At 40.6% G+C, this 20,085-nt stretch overlaps 1 protein-coding gene across 2 annotated transcripts in view; it reads left to right on the top strand.

The window, feature by feature from the left end:
- The first annotated feature begins 910 nt into the window (after window positions 1-910).
- Window positions 911-20,085, top strand: part of EIF2AK3 (eukaryotic translation initiation factor 2 alpha kinase 3) — a 101,430-nt gene continuing 82,255 nt past the window's right edge. The window contains exons 1-2 of one of the 2 annotated variants that reach the window (XM_004390653.3): window positions 911-1,497; window positions 15,521-15,650. In XM_004390653.3, the coding sequence (XP_004390710.1) occupies window positions 1,199-1,497; window positions 15,521-15,650 (429 nt within the window). In that variant the 5' untranslated portion in view covers window positions 911-1,198. The remainder of the gene's footprint in view (window positions 1,498-15,520; window positions 15,651-20,085) is intronic. The other variant, XM_023725477.1, reaches the window with a different exon arrangement.

The raw sequence follows: 20,085 nt of genomic DNA, 5'->3' as shown, positions 1-20,085 counted from the left end.
GCGATGCGTCTTCCTAAATGATAACTCATATCTTTTCACTGTCTGCTCAAAAATACTCAGTGTCCTCATTTGTTATATGAAAACTTCAAATTCCTTAGCTGAACATTCAAATCTCCTCTAGTTTGGCCTTTTGGGGTTTCATCACCCTCTTCGGTAAGCCCTACAGTGAGGTGCAAAATCTGACAGACCAGAATCAAAAAGACTCGAATTAAAGCCATGGTTCTGTAAATAACTTGCTATGTGACCTTAGAGAAATTACGTAAGTGCACAAGGCCTCATTTCCTTCCTCTTTATCAAGGAGGCGTGTCAGGCAGACTGTATCTCTAGGTCACTGTCATCTCTAACAAGCTATAATTCTCAGCATCTCCGTGGCCACAAGTAGGATAGTCTCTTGAACCAGCTAGCTTTACCCCTTCCAAATCCACGGACCAGTCGATTTGTTCGGCCACTTATTTTTCATGCTTCGCTTTCGTCTTTCCAAATTGACTAGAGTTTAGAAGAGCCACAGCGCCAGCTCCTAGAAGGTCTGCCTCTCCCGGCCACCAGGGACCTGCCTCCTACTCTTCCTTTCACTAGAGACCTCCCTCTTCACAGTCAGAATCCGCCACGTATTAAGCGCTGCTTCCAGCCAATCAAGAAAAAGTTATCTCAGGCCTCTGAGGGGCATCCGCTTCCACCAATGTTCTTCCAAGTTTTCCCCAGCGCTTCGCTTTGGGGGGCGGGACCAACCATCGCGGTGGCAAATCGGCTTCGGGTAAAGGTTTTTCCCGAACTTCCGAGTTCGCCAATCCGCTAAGAAGGCTGCGGGGAGGGGCATTTTTCATTGGTTTTCCGTGTCCGGAAGAGGGCCAGGCTTCGGGTGACGAAAATACGATTTGATTGGGCCGCGCGTTGTGGACAACCGGGGAAAGCCCACCTTCCCCAACAGGGTCTCCGGAGTGGCGGAGGCCACAGCCAATCGGAGGACAGCCGCTCGGCAAGTTCGCTCAATGGGCGATGTCCGAGGGAAGCTGTCAGTCAGGTGGCTGTGCAGAAGGCAGGGCTGAGACGTGGCCCCGGGAACGCGGCTGGCTATCCAGGCAGTCAGGGCGGCAGTGGGATCCCTAGCTCATCCTCGCCTAGGTAGGGGCTTCCGAGCCGCTGGGGAGGCGGGCACCGGCGGCTGCGCATCCATGCCCGCGCGTAGGGCCGACCGCTGATGGAGCGCGCCACCTGCCCAAGGCTGCTCCAGCGGGCGCTGCTGCTGCTGCTGTGCCTCACGGCGGGAACGGTGGCCGCGGGGCGCGTCCGCGATCTCCCGGCGCCGTCGGAGGACGCTGCATTCGGCCTGGGGGCTGCAGCCGCTCCCACCTCGGCCGCCCGGGTGCCGGCGGCCGGGGCTGTGACTGCGTCTGAGGTGACGGTGGAGGACGCCGAGGCGCTGCCAGCGACCGCGGGCGAGCAAGAGCCGTGGGAGTCGGAACCCGCCGACGAGGCGGTGCTGCGGCCACGCGGCAGGTGAGGGAGCGCGGGCTGGGTGCTGGGGCCGCAGACCCCCGGGAGGTACCTTGTTTACGCATGCGGGCCGAGGGTGCTTGGAGGGCCGGGACCTGGGGCCGCCGGAGGACCACTCGTGACCTGGAGGTGGGCAGTGGGACTCGGCGAGTGCGGGGCCGCGACTACTTCCCACCCCCGGGGCCAGCGACTGGCCGGGGCTCAGCTCTCGAGCGCCGGGCCGTCGCTGGCGGGGTGATGCCCGGAGAATGGAGCGCAGCGATTGGAAAGAAACGCCACTTTCACCCTGTCATTGTTTTAGGGATTGAGTCATTCTCCAAGGAACTTTTTCCTCCCCTTTTTTCTTACGCGAATCACCTCATGTCGGTGCTGTTTTGACAGCTGTTTTGGTAAAGGACTTTCGAGAGATTTCCCTTTTAAACACAACCCTGTAGGGCCCCCAGACGAGGGCCGAGGTCAGTATTTCTCTGATTGAACTCTGAGGAGCGCCTGCATCAGAATCATGTGGGGATGCAGGTTAAATAATACAGTTTTCTGGGCCCCACCCCAGTTTTACTGAATCAGACTTTCTCCGGGTAGGAACCTGGAGTCTGCATGTTTAACAGGCACTCCACATTTACTCGCAAACTCTCACTGAAGTTTGAGAGCTATGAGTAGGTTGTCAGTTCTTTGATATTTAGAGGGTTTACTATATAAACTTTGATATTTATAGGGTTTACGATATAAACATATATAGAGGTGTCTTGGCTGAGAGCAGTTGAGCCTTAGTAATGTTACTTCATGATACATGATTTAAAGCACTTTTCAAAGTCTAGACAAAAATGTAAGGCATTTTAATCGTAAAGTGTTTTTGCAGACAGCTAATCTTAACACGCCCAGGGAGAAAGTGATGTCCCATTTAATAAGTAGAATGATAAAAGGAGCATTAGGTAATTTAAACCAGCAAGGGCTAAAATCTGGATTAGTAAAGATTGTATGCTTATAATGTAGTAATTACTAGAGTATAACAAATTAGATATAATTTGTAATAAAATACTGTCAGAAACTTGATCTATATACCTGAGACCACTATAAATTGGATAAGTACTAAAATTCTCTAGGCACCATTTGAACACTTAAGTATAGTGGTTTTTGATTTGTTTTTAGCAGCAAATATTTAACAAAGTTTTCTTAGGTTCTGCTGGAACCTAAGAAACACTCCTGGAAGAGTGTTTTTTGTTTGTCTTGAAGAAACTTCTGAAGCACCTGCTCAAAGTAAATTACCTGAAGTAGAGTGAGATGCTTTGTTTTTCTTGGAATACAAATCCACTTCCGAAACTACTTATTGGCACTTACAACAACACAAGGTGCCCTGAGGATTCAGAGGTTAGGCAGATAGTCCCTGCGTTCCAGGAGCTTACTGTCTAGCATAAAATGAGGACACCCATAATGGCATTGGAGTCCCGGGGTGTCGCAAGCAGTTTACAGTAGACTATTAACCTAAAGATTGGCGGTTTGAACCCACTCGGTGCCGTGGAAGAACGGCCTGGCAGTCTGTGTCCTTAATAAAGATTATGTCCAAGAAAACCCTATGGAGCAGTTCTACTCCGAACACATTGGTTTGCCATGAGTCGGAATCAGCTCAATGGCAACAGATTTGGTTTTGGTTTTTGGTATAATAATAATAGCAGTATACCAAAACAGAGCAGAAACGGTGCAAACTAAGTGCCCTTGGTGTCCCAAGGTTTTTGTGGTATTCATAGGGTGATGACAATGATGTAGGTGAGAACTTAAGGCCGTGGCAGAATGATTTGGTTCTTGAAAAGTGGGTAAAATTGTGATGGGCGGACACTGGACTAAGGAAACAGCAAGAAGCACAGATGCTAGAAAGTATGTTTAAGGAATGATCTCTCTCTACATCTTTTTGTGTGTGTATGTGTGATCTCTGTGTATGAGAGAGATACACACACATATGTGCAGGGCAGAGAAGACTAGAAGGTGAGAGTAGAAAAATAGGTTGGGGCCATATTGTATATATAGCCTCAGGAGTAACATCGTCATCACCTAGAATGTGTTAGAAGTTCAGAGTCATGCACCATCTCAGACTCACTAAATGAGAATGTGCATTTTAACAAGGTCACCAGGTGGTTGGTGTGCACATTATGTTTGAGAAGTATTGTATAGAGTATCTTGAATTCAGATATGATTGAAGTTTTGCTTTAGGAGTATTCTCTAGTAACAGTGTGTACCAAAAACTTGAGATAAAGACACTAAAATGAGAGTGTTATAGCAATTCAGATGAGAGATTTTAGTATTAAGTGGGTATAGAACCAAGGAGACAGAGTTGAGAGATATTTGAGGCAGAATTGTGGTTCCTGGCAAATGAATTGATTGCTTCTCCCTTGGCACTCCTGTCCAAAGATTGGGTGGCCAAAGATGAGAGCATATATAAGAAAACTGAGAGATTTAGGTGAGCAGGAAAGAAAAGGTGTTAAGTGTTTGGTGTAGACATGGTGACTTTGACAGGACGTCCAGTTGGAGACATTTGGTAGGCAGGTGGAAATGAGGGACTGGAGTTGGAGAGAGAAGGATGTCATGGTAAATAGCTGAAGCTGTGAGAAGCTAGGGAGGAAGATGAGCCAGCAAGGGAAACAAATACAGCTGACTAGGATGGAGGTATAGGCTGAGGACTAAGAGGAATGGGGAACGTGGTGATGAGATTACAGGAGGTAAAGGGCTCATTTCTTTCTGTCCCACTCCCCTCTTTCTTCACTCCCAAACCTGATAGGAAGCAATTTTTAGAATTGGGGAACCTCTGATCTTATTTATAGACTGAGAGGAGGGGTCCTGCATAGACTGGTTGAAAAGGAAAGGAATGGACGAGGGGTCAGAGGTATTCAGAGAGGATCTAATTGGCAAGCAGGAGGGCTGCTTCTTTCTTGGAAACAAGAAGAACGAAAATAGAAAATTTTGCCTGGCAGAGAGTAAATGATCTGCAAACAATTGGCAAGAAAGAGAAAGGCTCTGGTTTTAGGGGTCTGCCTGGTAGTAGAACCTAATACAGTGTGGAAAGGTTGAGAAACCCTGCAGGGTCAGCAAGAGATAAATATGCAAAGTTTCTAAAGCTTTTCTAAGTGCTCTTAAAAAAAAGAAAAGGTAAAAAACCAGAGAATATCAGTTCCATACTAATAGACCAATATCCTGTTTGTTTCAGGAAGGAGGATTAGGGAAACAGATTTGAGTTAACTAAGCGTTTATTACAAACAGCTGCGAAGAACTATGGTCCTTGAAAAACTTTAAAAAAGAGGGAGGTGGGGAATGAAGGCCTTTATTTTTGCGTGTTGTCTTTTGATGCTCAAGAAGCAATATGAGACTCGCTGGTTTTTTTTGTTTGTTTGTTTGTTTGTTTTTCTCTCTTGACTGAATTGTCAGCTCTTAATTGGGTTCATTCTAAATGCTTCCTCAGCATCTCAAGCATGTGAATTAGTGAATAAACAAATTTTCCTTTAAAATAGCTGAAATAAACTTGCTTTTCTTGTAGCAGTCTTGTCAGTTTTTTAATTAAACATTACATTTAGTTGAAATTTAAATGGAAGAGTCAGTGCAGAAAGTTGGGAAGAACTCAGTCTGACCTCACTGTTAGGTTTTATGCACCTTGGCATAGTCATGAGTTACCAGTCTTCTTATTGCAACACAAATAGCAAATTTGCAAGTGTTACTTGGGGCTCTTGGTGATGAGGTGGACATCTTCAGTTTGAGGACATTCTGACAACCTCAGAAATTAATAAAGAATCAGGTTTATTCTAACTATCATACTAATTTGCAAAGTGTATGTTCCTTTTCCCCCTACCTTTCATTCCCTCTAACAAATGTATTACTAAATTTGACATTAATCTATAGTGCTTCGTCAGTTTGTGCGTCTGTAAATGGAGTTTTTTGGATTAAATGAGATAACATGAAAATACTTTCCAAGTGTAAGATAATTTAAATTCTCTTTATTTCTCCTTCTCTCTCCTCCCCTCTGTCCTTTAACGAACTGATATGAAACAAAGGTACAGAAATCTGCCTTAGATTTTCAGATTTATAATCATGCTAGAAAACAAACAAAAACCCTAATAGGGCCATTGAATAGTAGATTTCAGAATTCAGTGTTGAAGAGAACTCCATCATCTAGTCCCAACTGATAACTCCAGTCCCTCTTCTGACACCAGACTTAGAAAGTTAACTAAAAACCACATTTAAAGAACAATTTATACATAACTTTCAAAGCAAGTCATAAGCCAAAGTAAGCATACTTTAGGCAAGTAATGACCATACTCCTTCTCTGCAATTGTCTTTTTAGCTTGATTGATGCCTGGACTCTGGATGTAATGTGAGAAGGGGTGGGGGAGTCTGCTCTCTATTGAAGCTCAGCTCTCTGTGCTCTCAGGCATTTTTCTGGAGGGGCCTGTCTCCATCAGTTGCTGTGAACTGTAGATCTACCTAGCTCTTCATTCCCTAAATACTGCCTGGGAATTCCATTTGCTTTTTCTTTTCTGTAACAGAGGAGCTGCTTGTACATTTTTATGACAAAATGTTTTAAACTACAAAGAATAGAACTTGTAAGTTACAGAACTAGTAAATGGGAAGGGGAAGATTAAATTTTTTTTACTATTTTATTTGTAAATAACCATTTTCATTAAAAATGTTTTATAGAATAAAACAGAAGAAAAGTTTTTCCAGAAATGTTTTAATCTGACAGGAAAAGGATATCTGTCAGTCTCATGTTGCCTGTAATATTGCAGTTAGCTTTTATTTCTTTAAGGTCTAGCTGACATATCAAAGTTATGAAATAGAGTTGGTAAGTTTTGACATTATATTTGTTTTGATTTGGGGCACGGCTAGTCTTGTGATATGTTTAAATAAAGGAAGTTTGATTTGAAGATTTGCTTACTAGGTGAGGACTAGGAAAGAAAGTTCAGTTAGTACTAATATCTTTTTAAAGGAGAACATATGCTTCCTCTAGTGAGAGCATATGTTTGGGTAGAGGATTCTTAGATACACTAAAAAAGAAAAAAAAAAAGATTTAACCAAATCATATTTTTAACTCTGGAGTTTTGTTTTTGTTTTCTAAGAAAGGAAATACAGTTTAAAAACAAGCAGTTGTTACTATAGAAACTGTTCAATCAGTACAATGATTTCCTATCATCTGCTTATCTTCTTCCACATGGGAAATTTCTACAGAGGTTAAGAGTCCTTTAAAATTATTTTATGAAGGAATTCAGCGTATGCTGATCGGAATCTGATCAACTTAATAATAAATAGGCAGGTATTCCTAGTGACGTAAGTCAGAGCAAACAGTTTTTTTAATATTGGATATTCATTGTGGCATAAGGCCATTTCTGCTAAATTGAGGGCATAATCAGAGCCATAATAGGATAAATAACATCCTGATGAGATGTCTGGAAAGAAATAAAAAGCTGCATGTTATAATAATATAGGGGTTGCCACTTACGCAAACTTATAGTTAACAGAATGATAGAATTAAAGTTAGAATATCTGAATTCAAACTTTGGTTCAGAACTTTCAGAAAAGTTTAGCTCTGAAAGTCACATCTTCCTCAAACTGTTTTGTTTGATAAAGTGTCTGCCCTGCTGGGGTTTATTCATTCAATAAACGTTGCATTTTATTAGGGGTTAGGCACTGTTAGATGCTAAGAAGAGATAAACAGGGCACTGGTCTTATCCTTGAGAAGCTCAAAGTGTGGCGGGGAGAGAATTGAGTTAAAGAATTAACTATAATGTTAATAAATGGGTTAAAGAATTAACTATAATGGTATAAGTGACATAAAAGTACTGTGAGACTAAAGTCTAGACAGCAGAGATGACACGCCTAAAGGCACAGAAGGGGAGAGGGGTTTATACGAAGTGAGCACAGAGCGGTGGTTCCCAAGCCAGCTTCCTTGCACCCCTACGGATCTGCAAAGTTTAAAATAGGGACCCATAAGATTGTCAGTACATGCAGTTCCTGTATCTTTAAGTTGAGTTTGTAGGTAAGCCAGAACGGGTGCATACTGTTCTTAATTAGCCTTACTTTAGTGCAAGAGAAGGCTCAAAGCCATTTCAGTGATTTAGAAGCTGCACCTGCAGCAAGTGAAGGTGATTGTGATGAAGAATTTGTTGAGAATAGAGGTTGGCTCAGTTGTTTCAAAATAAAGGCAAATTTACATAACATTAAAGGGCAAGTACAAGTTCTCTGAAAGTCTAACGTTCATAACCCAGGGACTTACAGTATTTTAAAATAAGCTAATGGAAATTGGTCATTTAATGAGGAGAAAGCTAATTAAGGTCAAGCTTCCTTGCTTTGACCTAGATTTATATCAAATCTAATGTAGTAATTATAGTTATTTCTTTCCAGAAATCTTGAATATTTTGATTGGTACTTAAATATTTCCTCTGAAGATAGGTGAATTAATTATAACTGATGTACAGTTGGCAAATGAAATCATCTAAGACATGAGGCAAAAAATATCAAGGGAACTTTGTTCAAAAGATTAGAAACCTGTGTGTGTGTGTGTGTGTGTGTGTGTGTGTAGCATGGTAATAGAGTGGGGGTAGGGAGAGAGGGGTTGGATTGGGAGAAGATTGTTATGGATTGAATTGTGTCCCCCAAAAATGTGTGTCAACTTGGCTAGTCCATGATTCCATTTTGCCATCTGATGTGATTTTCCTGTGTTGTAAATCCTACCTCTATGATGTTAATGATGTGGGATTAGTGTCAATTATGTTAATGAGGCAGGACTCAATCTACAAGATTAGGTTTTGTCTAAAGCCAATCTCTTTTGAAAGAAGTGAACAGAGAGAGGGGGGACCTCCTACCACCAAGAAAGTAGTGCCAGGAGAAGAGCGTGTCCCTGTGCTGAGAAGCTTCTAGTCCTGGGGAAGATTGATGACAAGGACATTCCTCCAGAGCCGACAGAGAGAGAAAGCCTTCCCCTGTAGCTGACACCCTGAATTTGGACTCCTAGCCTACTAGACTGTGAGAGAATGAACTTCTGTTTGTTGAAGCCATCCACTTGTGGTATTTCTGTTATAGCAGCACTAGATAACAAAGACAAAGATGTAGATGAGATTAGAAAAATTGATTGAAACCAGATTATGAAAGGCTTTATGCATCATACCAAGCAGAGTGGCCTTTATTCAGTGAGCAAAGGGCACTTTGGAAGTTTATCAAGTCTCTATTATAGGAATATAACTGTTGAAAGGACAGAGGGGAAAGAGTCCTGAGGCAGGAAAATATGTCATAAAGGCTTTTGAAGGTTTTTTTTCTTTTTTTAAACTCTAAAATGGATTATGTTGTACATACTTATCTTTTTTTAAATTTTATTTATTTTGTTGTTGTTGAGAATATGCACAGCAAAACATACACCAATTCTACAGTTTCTTCATGTATCATTTAGTGACATTGATTACATTCTTCGAGTTGTGCAGCCATTCTCCCCCTCCTTTTCTGAGTTGCTTTTGAAGGTGTTTTGATGAGAAATGAGAATCTGTTCTAGGGCAAGGGCAGTGGTAATGAAGAAGGAAAAGATTTCAGTGAAGCTTCACAGAGTCTAGAGTATGTGACTAATGTCTTGATGTAGAGGGTGAGGGAGAAGGTAGAGTGGTATCTGATTTGAATGTTAGGTGGCAGAGTAGATGGTTATGCTGTTAAGGGAGAGAAGTAGGGAGAATAGGTTGTGGGAGACAAGTTCTGAATGAGTTGTGGCAATAACATATAGGCCCTGCTGAAAATGCAGAACAGGAGTCGGGAGAGAGGTGGTGAACTGCACATACTGCATAGGTTTGGGAGCTGGCCTGTTACAGATGGAGTTGAAGCTGGGGACATTGGCCACCTATGAGGAACATATAAAACAGAGAGAAGTGAAAACGCTGGAACTCCATGGACTGCTTGCTGGAGACTGAGAGCTATAAGAATGGTAGGTGAGGATCCAGGAGGGGCCGGTCCTGTAGAACCCAGGGAAAGGAGAATGTCCAGAATGAAGAGCTGGCCACTGTGTTAGCTGCTGCTTCAAGGACAAATCCAATGAGGTAAATGGATTGGGCAATTAAGAAGTCATTGAAAACTTTTCTTGAGCGTAGCTTCAAAGAATTAGATTATGGGTGAGAGAACAATGCTTGCTGTTGAATGATCCAAACAAATGCAAGGTTAAAGTGAGAAATAGAGGTTTCAAAGGAGTTTTGTGGCAGAATTGATCAATATGCTTTATTCATCTAGGCAATAAAGTGTTATTTTTATTCTAAGGAAGTAGCTCTGAAGTAAATTATTGTTTGCCAAACTGGCCTTATCATCACGCGGCTCATCAGAGTACGTTTTAAGCTACAAACTCCCAAGCCCTCTCTTGGGATGGCACATGTGAGCCTTTAACAGTTTTTATCAAGGACTCCAGATTATTCTTATGATTAGGCAAATTTGGATTATGCTGAGATAGGTGAAATAGCCATATTTTACCCGTGAAAAAAAATGCTGAATGAAACCAGGAGGGAGAGTAAGAGCAGAGCCATGAGAATGTGCACTAGAAATGCTGCCTCTGCAGTTCCTTTGGTTTTTGAAAGAGTTAAAGGTCTTTCATTCAATTCATAGAAGCTATAGATCATGGGGAGAAAAATGGCCTTCTATTGACTCTATTTTTGGAGGCTTGGGGGCCCAATTTTCATATCTAATCGATGTTTCTTCTAAATGTCATATGTGAATGCTGACCTCTGATTATCTTGACTCAGCCTGAGGACTTCGTTTTGCAGTAATACTTGTCTACTTGATTCTTTTCTCAATCAATGATATGTCAATGAGCATGTCTCTTAGACTGTTAGATATAGTAATCTAAATAGCATCATATTTTTGTGGTTCTAGCCATTACTGTCGAGTTGTTTCCAACCCATGGTGACCCCACTTGTGTCAGAGTAGAACCATGCTTCGTAGAGTTTTCAATGGCTGATATTTCAGAAGTAGATCTCTAGGCCTGTCATCCGAGGAGCCTCAGGGTGGACTTGAACCTCTCAACTTTTTCATTAGTGGTCAAGTGGGTTATCTCCACCCCCCAGGGACTCCTTTTTGTCCTGGTAGTGCTGCTCAATTCCAGCCACAGCAGAAGTGGTACCTCCCTTCCAGAGACATGCTTGTGGAAGAAGGAAGCCATAGTGAATTTTAAGGCTAATTTGTAGCAGAAGAGAGGATGAGGGATTTTTTTTTTTTTTTTAACATCTAATAGAGCTTGTTAAGGGTCTTGCTGTTACTCCCATCAAGAGGGGTTAAAATAATAATAATTAAGAACAGATTATATTAAGTAGCAATGGCAGTTAAGAGAGTGGGGTACTTAGTTGCTTCTGCCCACATGTTTGTATTTTTTTTTAAATATTGCTTACATTTGCACATACTCTATAGTAAAGAATCTGAAAATATCTTGTTTATTTTAAAAAGCAGAATAGATCATGTAAAAAAACATTATCTTTGACTTAGTTACATGCACGTCTGATTTTTCAATGAAAGAATAGTTTGATATAAAACCCCAAATTACTTATTAAAATGTGTCTTATATATACAAAATAAGACATGACATACGTGTGTATTTTATTGTTGGGTTTTCCTTTATTTTGATGGTGAGAACTAGATTTTATCATTTTCTTCTGAATATACCTCTAGCACATAAAAAAAAAAAAAAAAAAGCAAACCTGTTGCTGTCAAGTCGATTCTGATTCAGTGACCCTTTGATGGTGAGAACTAGATTTTATCATTTTCTTCTGAATATACCTCTAGCACATAAAAAAAAAAAAAAAAAACGCAAACCTGTTGCTGTCAAGTCGATTCTGATTCAGTGACCCTATAAAATAGAGTAGAACTGCCCCACAGGGTTTCTTGTAATCTTTAAGGAAGCAGACTGCCATATCATTCTTCCCCATGGTACTGCTGGTGAGTTTGAACTGCTTGTCCTTTCAGTTAGCAGCTGAGTGCTTAACTACCGCACCACAGGGCTCCTTCTTTAGCACACAAGTAGCCACATATTCAGAAAAACTATGGCTTTTGTTGTTGCCATTGTAAGTAGAATTCCTAGGGTGCTAAATGAACAATGTTGGTTCTGAATAAAAAAAAAGTACTATCTGAAGTGCTTCAGTGTTCACCTTGATTTTTCATGGATTAATACTGTTTGATTATGCTAAATATTGTTTTAATTAGCATTTTTTTCATTCAACCATTTATTTTTGGTTAATGATTGTCAAACATAAAAATTAGGTATTCTATAATGGGAAAGAGTTAACTTGACTCAATCCTTGATCTCTAACTCAGATGTTCTTGCTTTTACTTTTAAAGTGGCACATCTAAGGTATGAATTTCTTATACTCTCATTATAAAATAATTTTCTTACTCGAAGTGTCATCCCCTCCAACTCCCGACAGATTTCTTTAGAAAGCTGAAGGATAAAATGTAAAGAGGGAGGTTGAGTTCCCTTTCTTTTCATTTGTTACCTAAAATTAATGGAGTGTGTCATGTGGCAAAAGCTTTTATTTTCACAAATTAGGCCAAGAGTTATCATTTGAAAAGTTCAAAATGAGAATTAGTTAAGTTAATTAAATTAATGATTTTATTTATTCATTAGATAAATTGTCCTTTGAAAGATTTCTAATGAGTTTACTTGAACTGGTTTGTTTTGGTCAAATTGTAGCTTTATTTTGAATTTGTATACGTTGCGCATCAAGTTTAATAGATAAAGTTGTGTCTTATAATTCTAACCGGAAACGTACATGCTAGGAATTTGCATGGTCTTTGAAACAGACAAATATACTTAACAAATTCATGGAACAACTGTACAATTTATTCTTTTGTTCAAAAAATATTTATTGAGAACCTGCTATGTATTTGGGGGAGTACATTCCAGGCAGAAGGAACAGCCAACTGCAAAAGTCCTGAGGGAAAATCATGCATTATGTGTTTGAGGAATTGGGGGAGTCATTATGGTGGTAATGATTTGGGATATGTAAACTTTGAGATGCATGTTAGACAATCTAAATCTGGTAGGCAATTAGATATGTAAATCCAGAGCTCAGGGGAGAGGCCAGGAACCAGAGATATAAATGTGGGAATTGTCATCATATAGATGGTATTTAAAGTTATGAGGCTAGATGAGATCACCAAAAAAATTGCATGTAGATAGAGAATATTTTAAGAGGTAGGAGAGATGAGGAGGAACCAGAAGATGAGACTGAGAAGGAGTAGCACACAAAGAAGAAGAAAAAGGAAAAATCAGTAGTGTATGGTATCCAGGAAGCCATTTGAGGAGTGTGTTTCATGAAGGGAGGGAGAGAGCAATAACTGTATGTCACATGCTGCTGGATGGTCAAATGAACTGAGCACTGAGACCTGACCACAGGATTTATCAATGCGAAGGTCATTGGTGACTTGGACAATAACAGTTTCAGTGGGGTAATGGGGCAAAAGCTTGATTAGAAATAAACAGAAGGGGAGGAGAAGATTTGAAGACCTAGAGTATTATTTGACAACTCTTTCAAGGAGTTTTCCTGCAAAGAGGAGTAGGAAATGGATTGGAAGCTGGAGGTGGAAAAGTAGTTTATTTTGTTTGACATGGTTTGGTTTTTGTTGTTGTTAGCCACTGTCAAGTTGGCCCCCGTCTCACGGAGATCCTGTGCACAATGGAACAACACTGCCTGGTCCTCTGCCATCTTCATGATCAGCTGTGGATTGGACAGTTGTGATCCACAGAATTTTCATTATTTTAAGTAGGGGGAAGTAATAACAAGTTTGAATGCTGATAGGAATGCTCCGGTAGAGAGGGAATGATTAATGATTCAGCAGGGAGAGGAGTGATTTACTGGAGGGAGTCCTCATGTATGAAGGTGGAAGAGATCTATTGCCTAAGAGGAGATGTTGGTAGTGGATGGGAGTATGGAAAGTTCGTCTGCAGTAACAGGAGCCAAGACCAAAACCCACTGTCATCAAGTCGATTCCAAGTCATAGCAACCCCATAGGGTTTCCAAGGCTATGTAGATCTCTAGGGAAGCAAACTGCCACATCTTTCTCCCACGAAGCTGCTGGTGGTTTCAAACTGCCGACCTTTCAGTTAGCAGTTAGTCACTTTAACCACTGTGCCATCAGGTCTCCTTGCAGTAACAGGAAAGGAGGTAAAATTCATGCGTACACATGCTGATAAATGGATAGATGTGGTGGTGGAAAGCAATCTCTTTTGATTACTTCTGTTTTCTCAGTTAAATAGGAAGCATCATTATTGAGATGGCATGAGCTTAGAAGAAGCGGTATTGGAACTTTGAGGAGAGAGGAGACATGCAGGTTACCTAGGACGGTGTCTTAGTCATCTAGTGCTGCCCTAACAGAAATACCACAGGTGGACGGCTTTAACAAAGAGACGTTTATTCTCTCACAGTCCGGTATGCTACAAGTCCAACTTCAGGGCATCAGTTCCAGGAGGAGGCTTTCTCTGTCAGATCTGGGGGAAGGTCCTTGCGATGCATCAGTCTTCCCTTGGTCTGGAAGCATCTCAGCGCAGGAACCTCAGGTCCAGAGGACACACTCTACTTCTGGCACTGCTTTCTTGGTGGTATGAGGTTCCCATGTATCTCTGCTCGCTTCTCTCTTTTATATCTCAGAAGAGATTGGCTTAAGACACTATCCAGTCTTGTAGACGTCATCAGTATAACCTCATCATAGTGATAGAGTTTACAACACATAAGGAAATCGATCAGATTACACAATCATACGATATTGGGAATCATGACCTAGCCAAGTTGACAGATGTTTTTGGGGGACACAATTCGATCTGTGACAGATGGTGAGGTAGTGGTTAGGATAGGAAAGTGTGTTGATTGTTGAGCATCATTAAAAGCCATTTTGAAGTTAGTGGTCATGAATTTAAAGTGAGACCAGTCAGCATGGTTAGGTTTTTCTTCAGCCACCTTCAAGTGCACAGGTATAGGAATGGGAAAAGCAGAAAGTTGGATTTAACCAAAGTTGTTCTTCTAGTCAAGTGTGACATTACAAGGGAAGGGATAGGGAGTTGAGGGTGTGTATAACCAAGGAAGTGCTTCTAATGAAGAACTGTGGAATTTAAACTGGATAAGAAAGAAATGAGGGCATGATGGTGAAGATCAGAGTAAACGTGATAATATCAATGGCTTGTAGGTTCTGGTGTCGTCAGAGATTTGTTGGGGTTAGCAAAGTGGAGGAAGTGAGCTGGCAAGGGGGGTAGTAGTGACTGGGGGTAGGATGCTTGAAATATTAGTGGGGCAGGTGGGTTGGAGTGATTGGTAATGACAATGTGTAGTCTGACCGTGAGAGTGGCTGAGGCAAGGCAGACAGACAGTTAACGCACAAAGAATCAAGACAGAAGTATGTTAGGTAGTGACGGTAAACCAGGAGCTAAACTCAAGAAATGGGACCTAGTGACCCAAGGGTCAGTAGAGAGGACTATTAGAAGAGGTAATGGATGGAACAATCTAATCACGTGCAAAGCATGTGAGGATTTTTAGAGAGGAGAGAAATGGTCTAGACATTGCAATGAGCAGCAAGGGGTACAGCTAACCCATCACTAGCTCAGTGGTCAAGGGCTATGGAAGAAAAACATTTCTCTCTGCTTCTATAGAAAACCAGTGTCCTCAGGGAGAGTCAGGTTTCTGTTAGAGCAAGAAGGTAAGTGAGCATTCGAAGGAGACTGCATTTCAGGGGAGGTTTTTGAAGTTGGGGAGAGGTAGAGAAGAGGGCAGGGGATGCTGAGTTCCATATGAGAATTAGAATCTGGGAATGAGGGGTGACCCAGGAGTCTGAGACTTTTCATAAGTGACAGAAACATCTCAAGGACATATTGAGATTGTCTTAGTGGTCTAAAGGTAAGTTAGTAGGGGCCAGACTGTAAGTGTTGGGAGGGAGGTGGGCTTCCTTTCTCACCTATGGATAAAAGGCCTGATCTTTTTTTGAGTGTGTGGAGTAAGTGCTCAATATCTTAGGTAGCTTTAAAATTTCATCCTATTACCTTTTAAATTTACAGATCATTAGTAATTATCAGCACTTTAGATGGGCGAATTGCTGCATTGGATCCTGAGAACCATGGTAAAAAGCAATGGGATTTGGATGTGGGATCTGGTTCCTTGGTTTCATCCAGCCTTAGCAAACCAGAGGTAAGAATTTTCTGTTAAATGTTGATCAGAAAACTTAGATGTAATGAGCAATTGCTAATATTAATAGTGTGTGTTTTCTTACAGAGCTGGGACTCAGAGTCCAATTGCCTGTATGCCTCTTACTAGCTGTGTCCCTGTAAAAATGGCATGGGGGCAGTGTTTGACCTCCTCTAACTTCCCAACGGGGATGAAGAATCTAGATCAACAGGCCAAGGGTGATTCCTATGAGGCAGAGGTCAAACATGCCTCCTCCCTCCTCTGTCATTACCAATTCTGACACCAACCCTCCCTTGGTGCTCTCTACTTCTCTGCTGGGTTCGATAATTCGTTGCAGTGGCCACACAGAATTCACAGACAATCCTCACGATTATGGGGTTTATTAGGGAAGTAACAGGTTACAATTCAGGCTCAGGAACACTCAGGATACAGTTCTTCCGTCAGGACAGCCTCTTCCCAACTGTGCTCTCAGGCACACCTCTCCCTGGCCCTCCACCTCTACCCAAAGGCACTCAGCTTTCTTGCTGCGTGGGCTGGGAAGCCCACCATGCCATTTCATGCTGCCGGGTCTCGCTGTCTTCAGTGTTACTGAAACTCTCTCTCTCTGTCTCCTGATTTCAGGAGCTGCTCAGTGCAGGGATCTCGGGGCCAAAGGATATGCTGGCTCCTAGCTGTTCTTCCTTGGTGGTGCTCTTCTTTTTCCAGCCTCTGGGGTGGCTCATTTCAAGCCCAGTGGGATAGCAAAACCAACCCACCCCTTTTGTGGGTTACAATTACCCTATCTGCACAGTCCTGCCCAGTCACCTGGGTGGGAGTTACAAGACCGTGGCTAAAAAGGTCTTATTAAGTAATTCGTTGTACTACAGTCCCCTTGGGGCAATTCCTTAACTTTTCTGTTCCTCAGTTCCCCTATAAAACGGGGTCGATAATAGCACGTACTTTGTAGGACTGTTTTGGGCATTAAATGAGTTAATGCTTGCTATAAACGAGTAACTGAGGATACTATCTGTTATGTCAGTATAACTCATTAAGTGTAGCATTATTATAATTTCTTCATAGTAGTAGTATTAACATCATAGGGTTCCTAGGAATAAGAAGACAAATATAAACAACTGAATTTTAGTAGTTAGAAATCCATGCTGTAAAATCCCATAAATTATTCCCTGCGTTTTCATTCAAGTATAAATCCTAATTGTAAGCATAGTTTTATGAAGTTTTCTTGGAAAATAATTTTAGACAAGTTTATTTGCTGAAAATTTGTGTTAATAATTCTGAGCTCTAGAATGATCGAGGGCAAAGAGCATAGGTTCGGAGAGACCTTACTTCCAAAACTACTTTGGCCTATGACTCCAAGACTTGGGCGAGTGACTTAGGCCCTCAGAGCCTTGGCCTGCCTTGATGAGTTGTGAGGAGGCTTAAATGAAGTTAAATTTATTTCCTTACCTCTAGGCTAACGCTGATCAATTAAATCTTTCTTTTCTGGAGCCTTCTCTGTGTTTAAATCATTTAAAATAATTCAGTCTCCTGAGTATGAGCATTGAAGCAGTCACTTCTGTCTTCTAGAATGCCCTCAGCCTTCTACCATATCAAGTTTCCTACAGGACACTCCCTAGGGTAGTCTTTTTCTTTTCATCATCAGTTGTTTCCTTTCAAACAGCTTACTAGCTGGTATTAAATTTGGAAAAGACAAAACCTAACTAGAAGGGCTTGAGAATGACCTGGATATTGTGATGGAACCCTTCAATGGATTGACTCAACAGCAACTATAATTACAATGACCTATCTGTAATAACAGACTTTCCCATGCTCTCGGGTAAACCCAGCCTGAATTTCTTTTCTGGAGCACCCTAGCGAGTACCTAGGGGAATAGTACTGCCCCAAATCCACATTTGGGGTGTGCTAAGCCCTAACTAGACTTTCAGAGTGCCTACTGTTTGTCAGACGGTATACTGAAAATAGATGTACCTTTGGGTGGCACAAATGGTTAAGTGCTCTACTTCTAGCTGAAAGGTTGGCAGTTCAAACCCACCCAGTGGTGCCTCGGAAGACTGACTTGGCGACCTGTTTCTGAAAGGTCACAGCCTTGAAAACCCTATGGAGTGTTTCTACTGGGGGCACGTGGGGTTGCCATGAGTCAGAATAGACTCGACGGCAACCAACAGCAGCGTACTGAAGATACCTTCTGGGAACAGTGAACTTCCGTTGTATTATGAATTATTAATACAGACAGCAATTTAGTTGTAGATGATATTAAAAATTTTTAAATCAAGTATGGTATTCAAAGAATTATTATGCAAACTAAACTTATTTATTTGTGTTCTTCTGGGATTCTATTTGGGTGTATACATTTTACTTTATTTTTAAGCTAGACATAAAAGATGATCAGCAAAATCAGAAGATTGTAAGCTGCTTACATCTGAGGTAATAGTACAGTGTGTTGTGGTGTAAAGCATGTACATATATAAAATATACATTTGTGCAAAAAGATAAATTGCATGGTATGGCAAAGTAGAATGCCAACAGTTGTAATAACCCGAGTGTCATTGAGTGTGTTTAAATTATAGTCAACTAGTTGTACTGGAAGGTTTTCTTACAAGTAGGAATTAGCTGTTTTTAAAACTACAATTCAACTTTTCATCATTTTTAGTCCTTAGTGTTTTCTGTGGTTTATTAGGGCTCTCTGATTTAAAGTGTCCTCCTTCCCTCATATCCCCAACCTCAGGTCCTTTGGATAGAATGCTTTGAAATGTTAAATTGTAATCATATTCAAAAAGGTTACTGTGTCACCTTTCACAGTAGTAAATGAAAGCTCCCTGGCCAACTTTTTTTCCATGCAGGAGAAAAGTTCTGAGACCTCTTTGAATTATCTAGATTTAAATTTTCTACTTTAATAAAAAAAAAATAGGAGAAAATCTAAAGTTATTAAAACATTTGTGATAACATAATAAGTTTACTAGCTTTTACTACTGCCCCAAGTTCTTGGACCCATTTCATCGGACTGTGTGTTGCAAATGGTTAATGTGCTAGGCTGCTAACCTAAATGTTCTACTCTGACACACATGGAGTCACCATGAGTCAGAATCGACTCCACGACAACTGTTTCTTTGCTTTGTTTTTAATACTAATAGTCATCTTTCTGAGGCTGATATGTTGGTCTCATTTTATAGAAGAGGAAACTGAAACTCAGAGAAATTATTAGCTTGAAGTCACAGACTGACTATATGGGAAAGCTGGGCTACAACCAGACTTGCTTGCCTGCTCAGGAGCCGTTTCCCCGTTTTATATACCTCCCCTTTACAGTCTCAGACTGTTCATCTAGGACAGTGGGTCTCAAACTTTTTGGCTTCAGGACCTTTTTACACTCTTAAAAATTATTGAGGGTTCCAAATAACTTTTGTTTTCATAGATCGTGTCTACCAGTATTTACCATTTTAAAAATTAAAACAAAATTTTAAAATATTGATTAATTCATTAAAAAATAACAAACCCATTGCATGACCACGTATATAACATGTTTTATTGAAAAGTAACTGTATGTTCTAAAACTAAAAAAAATTAATGACAAAAGTGGCATTGTTTTACATTTTTGTGAATCTCTTAGTTTCTGGCTTATTAGAAGGCAACTAGATTCTAATATCTACTTCCACATGCAATCTGTTGTGTTGTAGTCGTGCTTGAACTACATAAAGAAAGTCCAGCCACATACATATATAGTTGGAAAAGGGAGGACTGTTTTAATAAGCTTTTTAGATAACCATGGTTATTTATTTATTTCTGATACTACAACAAAGCAAGTGGAAGTTTCTTAAAGGTTAGCTACACTGTAGAGTCTGAAACTATATTAGTGAACATTTTGTACTCTATTATGTTAATGTTCCTTCATCTGTCTTGCCTTTGAATGGATCTTTTACCCAGGCATGATTTTGTAACATCATTTAGAAAATATTGATTCACTGAGTTATTACTCAGATCTTCCAGATGTTGACATATTTTCTTATAAAATAAGAAAAAAGTCAAATTTGTTACTTTCACCACTGATCTCATCAGAGAAGTCGTTAAAGATTGGTATCTGTCAAGCTCACATTGGTAGATGCAAGTTTTCCAAAATTCTAACTTTTGCTTAAAAACTTGAATTGTATCACAAATACTGTCATTTTTTTCCATGAAGAGGTTCCACTTTAATTTTGAGACAGTGTCTGCCAAATAACCAAGTCTCATAACCATAGTTTTTCTCTCAGTTGATTTTTCAAGTAACAGTGGAGCTTTGTGAACAAAGCAGCTAGTTCAACTTACAACTCAAGATGTGTGTACTTCCGAATGTGACAGAAGTGCCTTTATGCATGATTCCTAATTAGTCACACAGGATAGTAAAAGAATATGTACTCAAGGTTTAAGATTTAATGCAATTAATAATTTTTATTGCTTCATCAAGAATATT

This window comes from Trichechus manatus, unplaced genomic scaffold (genome assembly GCF_000243295.1).
Source record: "Trichechus manatus latirostris isolate Lorelei unplaced genomic scaffold, TriManLat1.0 scaffold00316, whole genome shotgun sequence".
Classification (NCBI taxonomy): domain Eukaryota; kingdom Metazoa; phylum Chordata; class Mammalia; order Sirenia; family Trichechidae; genus Trichechus; species Trichechus manatus.
This window is presented reverse-complemented; position numbering and strand designations above follow the sequence as displayed.